This window comes from Notolepis coatsorum (assembly GCF_963971535.1).
Source record: "Notolepis coatsorum genome assembly, contig: SCAFFOLD_2585, whole genome shotgun sequence".
In the NCBI taxonomy this organism is placed as follows: domain Eukaryota; kingdom Metazoa; phylum Chordata; class Actinopteri; order Aulopiformes; family Paralepididae; genus Notolepis; species Notolepis coatsorum.
In genome coordinates, this window is record NW_028174729.1 from 10,001 (window position 1) to 17,500 (window position 7,500).

The 7,500-nt window shown below is 53.7% G+C and overlaps 1 protein-coding gene across 1 annotated transcript in view; it reads left to right on the forward strand.

Moving 5' to 3' along the window:
* The window catches only part of LOC311247483 (A-kinase anchor protein 6-like), a gene marked incomplete at both ends in the record, with an annotated part of 18,762 nt that overhangs the window by 7,784 nt on the left and 3,478 nt on the right, over window positions 1–7,500 (forward strand). The window contains 2 exons of the mRNA XM_084338525.1: window positions 2,015–2,800; window positions 2,882–5,086. Coding sequence (XP_084194651.1) covers window positions 2,015–2,800; window positions 2,882–5,086 — 2,991 coding nt within the window. The remainder of the gene's footprint in view (window positions 1–2,014; window positions 2,801–2,881; window positions 5,087–7,500) is intronic.

The window sequence follows — 7,500 nt, forward strand, 5'->3', positions numbered from 1 at the left end:
TGTATTATTTTTCCCAGGTCACTGAGGTTTCGATTTGATTGGATCAGGCTGATTGATTGCCCCCCCCCCCCCCTCCCCCACCGAGTTGTAAATGTGTTTTTGAATGCAGCTGCATTAGCAGCACCCAGTGAAGCTATTATACCCATCTCCCTTATCAGCAAGAGTAGAATAAACACAAATCTAATAGAAATTCATTACACAGACCCTATCCCACACACACACACACACACACACACGGAGCGAGCTAGTTTATTAGATTAATAGGCTATGAATGGCTAATACGAATTACCCCCTCCCCGCTCTCCTTAACTAGACGCCAGGCAATTTGTATAATTATGTCTGTGGAAGGAAGAATTCCTGTGTCTAAGCATATTTTTAGACAACGGAAGCTTTTTGAGGTTTTCATTGCGTATTTACTTGTGGGTTCTTTTCTTTTTTTTCCTTTCCTTCGCTCTTCTCTTCCTGAAGTGCTTTTTTGAATAATTCATGGCTTTGTTTGTGGAGCAGAGAATCTGTGTTGAGGTTTATAAGTGATCGTCGGGGGCTGATTTAACTGTATTTAAAAAAAAATTGGTTTGCAATTATCAGAGAGCATTATTGGATCCGTGTGAGTTTCCCGTTTCAAAATGGTTTCCGGTGTGATTTTAAACTCGTCCGTCGGCGCTGGAAGACGACTTGCGTCTTTTCAGTTCTCACCACAGCGTTAAAGGAACACGCCAACATTTTGGGAAATTAGCTTTATCGTCTTCTCCAGAGAGAGACAAGAAGATGGATACCAGTTTCCTCTATGTGCGTTCAGTAGATCTGGCTGCACGTTAGCCTAGCTTACCACAATGAATGGAAGCGGACAGTGCCAGTTATCCTAGACATTGTCCAACTAACATCTCTCCCGAAGGCTAACCGGCACTGTCCGCTTCCATTCATTGTGCTAAGCTGTGAGGGCTTGGAGCAAGCCAGAGTAAAACACAGTTTTCAATCAATCAATCAATCAATAACAACATTAACCAGACTCTTGTTGTGTCTATTCTGCTAACGTTACCTCTCGTGTCTATTCTGCTAACGTTAACATTGCCTCTCATTGTGTCTATTCTACAAGCTTTAACGTTACCTCTCGTGTCTATCTGCTAACGTTAACGTTAGCATTAGCATTAGGTAATAACCGGTTAAAATGGATGGTGATTACCTCACGTTGTGTCTATTCTACTAGCATTAACGTTACTAGTACAAACAATCAATAGCGAGTTATATTGATCACGCTATGTACGCTAGCCATGGTAAAACGCAAGCACATTAGCACGTAAGCTAACATCAAGCTTTAACGTTACCTCTCGCGTCTATCTGCTAACGTTAGCATTAGGTAATAACCGGTTTAAAATGGATGGTGATTACCTCACGTTGTGTCTATTCTACTAGCATTAACGTTACTAGTACAAACAATCAATAGCGAGTTATATTGATCACGCTATGTACGCTAGCCATGGTAAAACGCAAGCACATTAGCACCTAAGCTAACAACAAGCTTAACAAATCAGCTATCTTTTTTTGAGAGTAAACTCTCCGCTCGGTGGTAAATTGTGTTGATGTCGGTTTTGTTTCATCAATAAATGAGGCAGAATACACAGTGAATGTATCCTTTTTTGTTTATTGCACTTGTTCCTGCTGCAAACAAATCCTGAATGAAATTAATCATAAGCGAGGCAGTAAAGATGGCGGCTTTCTGTTTTTGTGCAGATGCTCCAACGTGTGACGCTTCTCTCTTCTGACCAATCAGTGGTCTGCAGTGTTTCACGTCACTTTTCTGGTACCACTTCTACCCGCTTGGAACCTCGACAGAGCAGGGACTAAAAAAGAACCCAAAAAGTACCCAGTTCCAGGTATTTTGGTAATGGAAAACCGAAAATGCAGAGTAGAGTAGAGTAGAGTCGAGTAGGTACCATGCAGTGATACATGATGGTGAATGCCCTTCATAAACAATACCAACGACTTACTCAGTGTTTTATTTCTCATCTAACAGGTGCCGGGGAACTTTCTAGAACCGGGTCTCGTGGACCTCCGTCAGAGCGGCAGCATCAGTCCGCTCTCCTCCGGCCCGGCGGCGGCGCTCGACGACTCGTGGGAATGGGACGACACCGACATGACCATCACAGAACCGGAGCTGCAGGAGGACGCCACCCCCCCGCCGGACCTCACGCACAACCTCCCCACCACGGAACCACCCGGAAGCTTCGGGTCGGCCAGGATGTCAACCCGCCGTACCGCTCACTGTAATGGGATGAACCCCGGCAGCGATGGAGGGGAGATTCTGTCCAACAGGACGGGTTCATCAGACGTGTCGCCGCCTGGGCTCCTGGGATCACGTGTTCTTCGGACCTCCACCACCGCGCCGTCGGCGGTGTCCTCCCGAGCGATCCCGCCTAACAACAACAACAACGTATACCAAGTGTACAGCGTCCACAACGTGGAGCTGTACAGCCAGCCTCGCTTCCCCGTCTACCAGAGGGGCGGCCCCATCTCCTCGCTCAAACCCAAGGCAGGCGGCGGCAGGAAGCACCTGCTGAAGAACCTGGGTAAAGACTCCTCCTTCTCCTCCATCGAGTCCCTCCCAGACCTCCTGGGGGGGCTGCTCCTGAGAGGGGGAGGCGGAGGAGGAGGGGGAGGCGGTGCGGTGGGATACCACGACGGGGACAGCGGCAGAGGAGACAGCGGGAGCCTCGTGTCCAGCGGCGGCAGCCGGCGGTCGGAGGGCGAGAGCGGGATCGTCAGCGATACGGAGATCCGGGGAGAGGGGGAGGAGGGGGAGGTTGAGGGAGAGAGGGAGAGGAAGAAGAGAGAGGGTAAAGTGACGGGGGGGACGGCCGACGCCGACTCCCCCGGCGAGCAGGAGCGCGGCATGTGTGACGAGGACATCGATAGGATTCTGGAACGGGCCAACAACCTGGCTCTGTACGGGGACCCCGTCGCCGTCTACAACAACCAGCGGACGAAGAAGAAGACGAAGGAGGAAAACGCAGGTGAAAGCAGAAGGAGAGAGGATAGAGAGAACGGAGAGAGCAGGAGGAAGAAAGACGAGAGCAGGAGAAAGAGGGACGAGAAGAAAGTGATAGAGAAGAGGAGGAAGCAGAGGAGAGGAGGAGGGGAAGCCGTGGAGATCTTCGTCAACGGGCGCGGCATCCTGACGCCCGCCCACTCGGACTCGGACGTCAGCGACGCCGGCGTCGTTCGCCGGTCGGAATCTCCCCTTCGGCCCTTCGACGACGGTGAGTTCAAAGGTCGTCACCACGGGTTGGACACGCCCCCCCACCTCAGCCACCGGGCGTCTCCCCTGTTGTCCCTGGGCTCGTCCCTGGAGTCGCTCCTCGCCCTGGGCGGCGAGTTGTTCCCGTCGTCGTCCCGCGACGCCCTGCATCGCAGCGCCTCCCTGGAGAGCTGCCTGCTGGCTCAGTGTCGCAGCGCGGGGGGCGGGGAGTCCGGCGGCGGGAGCCTGGCCAGCCTGGGAGAGATCGGCCTGGGGGAGAGCGCCGGAGGGCTGGAGGAGGGGGGCGAACCGGGGCAGAGCGAGGGAGCCTCCTCCTCGGGGGAGCTGAGCCGCAGAACCCTGGAGCTCCTCACGCGGCTGGAGAACATCCAGAGCCCCCTCTCCGGCCCGGCGATGATGACCCGCAGCGTGTCGGACATGACCCTCCGGACCTGCTCCCCGCAGACCAGGCGCTTCCCCGCCTCCCCGTCCTTCGGGGGCCATCAGCACGCCGCCGCCCTCTCCTCGGGGGCCGTCGCCGGGTCCTCGTTCCGGAGGGGCCCGCCGTCCCTGATCCACGAGAGCTCCGCGACGGCGTCGCTGACGGAGCTGAGCAGCACCGAGGACTCCTCCCTCGGGTCGGAGGACCTCGCCGCCCTCAAGAACCGCCGCCACCTCTTCCTGGATCCCGCGGCGGCGGCGCAGGCGGCGAACGCCAACTCATGCTCCTTCAGGAGGCAGCGCTGTCATCAGGGGGGGGGGGGCAACAACCGGGGCGGCGGCCTGGCGGGGGCGGCGGACGAGGCGGACGCCACGAGCGTGAGCATGGTGGTGAACGTCTCGTGCACGTCGGCGTGCACGGACGACGACGAGGACGACAGCGACCTGCTCTCCTCGTCCACGCTCACGCTGACCGAGGAGGAGCTGGGCGGCGGGCGGGAAGACGGGGAGGAAGAGGAGGAGGAGGAGGAGGAGGAGGAGCGTCTGAGCGGCGACTCCTCCGTCGACGATGACGATGACGACGAAGAGGAGATGGAGGGGTCCTACGTGCTGGGGCTGGAGTACATGAAGCGAGAGCTTCAGAGCTGGATCCGGCCTCCTCCTCCTCCCCGCGCCTCCTCGGGTTCCTCCTCCTCCAAGACGGAGGCGGGTCTCCGGGACGAGCTGCAGTGCGGCACCACCACCCTCAACTCCTCCTCCTCGTCCGCCTCCTCCTCCTCCACCACGTCCTCCTCGTTCACCTCCACTTCCTCCTCCTCCTCCTCCTCCCAGAGCAAGGAGCAGAGGTGCTTCCTGAGCCGCACGGCCCTCAAGCTCCTGGAGGCCCACACCAACGACAGCAACAACAAGGCCCGCAGCGAGCGGGAGGCGGAGAAGAAGGAGAACGAGGAGCACGAGGAGCGCGAGGAGAACCGGAGGAACGCCACCAGGAGCTACATCAGCCGCTTCGTGGACGACGTGGAGAACGGCAACGTGGATCGGAGTCGGCTGACGAGGGGGAAGGACGACGAAGACGACGAGTTGCTGAGGGAAGAGTCGAGTCTGTTCACCAAGAAGGGAGTCGAGTCGTTCAGGGAGTCGTACGCGTTCGCCAAGACGACCGGGGGAGAGTCGCTCGGCGACCCGGTGGCCGACGACGACCCAGAGTCGAGGATGGTTTCGCACGCCTCCTCCCCGTCGTCCGAGCCCCTCCCCCTGCCGCCCCCCTTCCAGCGTGCGTCCTCGTTGGTGGGCCAGCTGAGGGGGGAGCTGCCCTGCCACAGCTCCTCCTCCCTCCTTTCTCCCTCCCTCTCGCCCGTAGAGGACTGCGGATCCCACGATGCACTGCACGGCAGGACGCCCAGGGACACGGTAATTCAATTGATGAAGGTGTTGTTCATAGGGATGTTCGATATTGGCTTTTTTACCGATATCCGATATACCGATATTGTCCAACTCTTAATGTCCGATACCGATATCAACCGATACCGATATATGCGGGATCCCCCCCCCCCCAAACAACTGAATAATTTCAGGTAATTAACATTACATATCTCTTGTCGTGGATTTAACACACCATTATGCATACTTTTGACAATAAATAAAATAAGAATTTGTTCTTACTTGCCTGCCTGGGTAAATAAAGGTTAAATAAATGTAAAAAAAAAAGAGAAATTAAAAAAGAAATAAAAAATTAAATACAAAGATTTAAACTGATACCGATAATTTCCGATATTACATTTTAATGCCAATATCGGTAGGCCGATAATATCGGACATCCCTAATTGTTCATGATGGATATGTGTCCTAATGTTTTCTACACAGCAATCTGACCCCTCCTCCTTGTTTTCTGCTCCTAGCAGTCTGACTCCTCCTTGTTTTCTGCTCCTAACAGTCTGACTCCTCCTTGTTTTCTGCTCCTAACAGTCTGACTCCTCCTTGTTTTCTGCTCCTAACAGTCTGACTCCTCCTTGTTTTCTGCTCCTAACAGTCTGACTCCTCCTTGTTTTCTGCTCCTAACAGTCTGACCTCTCCTTGTTTTCTGCTCCTAACAGTCTGACCTCTCCTTGTTTTCTGCTCCTAGCAGTCTGACCTCTCCTTGTTTTCTGCTCCTAACAGTCTGACTCCTCCTTGTTCTCTGCTCCTAACAGTCTGACTCCTCCTTGTTTTCTGCTCCTAGCAGTCTGACTCCTCCTTGTTTTCTGCTCCTAGCAGTCTGACCCCTCCTTGTTTTCTGCTCCTAACAGTCTGACTCCTCCTTGTTCTCTGCTCCTAACAGTCTGACCTCTCCTTGTTTTCTGCTCCTAGCAGTCTGACCCCTCCTTGTTTTCTGCTCCTAGCAGTCTGACTCCTCCTTATTTTCTGCTCCTAGCAGTCTGACTCCTCCTTGTTTTCTGCTCCTAGCAGTCCGACTCCTCCTTGTTTTCTGCTCCTAACATTCTGACTCCTCCTTGTTTTCTGCTCCTAGCAGTCTGACTCCTCCTTGTTTTCTGCTCCTAGCAGTCTGACTCCTCCTTGTTCTCTGCTCCTAACAGTCTGACTCCTCCTTGTTTTCTGCTCCTAGCAGTCTGACTCCTCCTTGTTTTCTGCTCCTAACAGTCTGACTCCTCCTTGTTTTCCACTCCTAACAGTCTGACTCCTCCTTGTTTTCTGCTCCTAGCAGTCTGACTCCTCCTTGTTTTCTGCTCCTAACAGTCTGACTCCTCCTTGTTTTCCACTCCTAACAGTCTGACCCCTCCTTGTGTTCTGCTCCTAGCAGTCTGACCCCTCCTTGTGTTCTGCTCCTAACAGTCTGACCTCTCCTTGTTTTCTGCTCCTAACAGTCTGACTCCTCCTTGTTCTTTGCTCCTAACAGTCTGACTCCTCCTTGTTTTCTGCTCCTAGCAGTCTGACTCCTCCTTGTTTTCTGCTCCTAGCAGTCTGACTCCTCCTTGTTTTCTGCTCCTAGCAGTCTGACTCCTCCTTGTTCTCTGCTCCTAACAGTCTGACCTCTCCTTGTTTTCTGCTCCTAACAGTCTGACCTCTCCTTGTTTTCTGCTCCTAGCAGTCTGACCCCTCCTTGTTTTCTGCTCCTAACAGTCTGACCTCTCCTTGTTTTCTGCTCCTAACAGTCTGACCTCTCCTTGTTTTCTGCTCCTAGCAGTCTGACCCCTCCTTGTTTTCTGCTCCTAACAGTCTGACTCCTCCTTGTTTTCCGCTCCTAGCAGTCTGACCCCTCCTTGTTTTCTGCTCCTAACAGTCTGACTCCTCCTTGTTTTCCGCTCCTAGCAGTCTGACCTCTCCTTGTTTTCTGCTCCTAACAGTCTGACCCCTCCTTGTTTTCTGCTCCTAACAGTCTGACTCCTCCTTGTTTTCCGCTCCTAGCAGTCTGACTCCTCCTTGTTTTCCGCTCCTAGCAGTCTGACCTCTCCTTGTTTTCTGCTCCTAACAGTCTGACCTCTCCTTGTTTTCTGCTCCTAACAGTCTGACCTCTCCTTGTTTTCTGCTCCTAACAGTCTGACTCCTCCTTGTTTTCTGCTCCTAGCAGTCTGACCCCTCCTTGTTTTCTGCTCCTAGCAGTCTGACTCCTCCTTGTTTTCCGCTCCTAGCAGTCTGACTCCTCCTTGTTTTCCGCTCCTAGCAGTCTGACTCCTCCTTGTTTTCTGCTCCTAGCAGTCTGACCCCTCCTTGTTTTCTGCTCCTAGCAGTCTGACCCCTCCTTGTTTTCTGCTCCTAACAGTCTGACCCCTCCTTGTTTTCGGCTCCTAACAGTCTGACTCCTCCTTGTTTTCTGCTCCTAGCAGTCT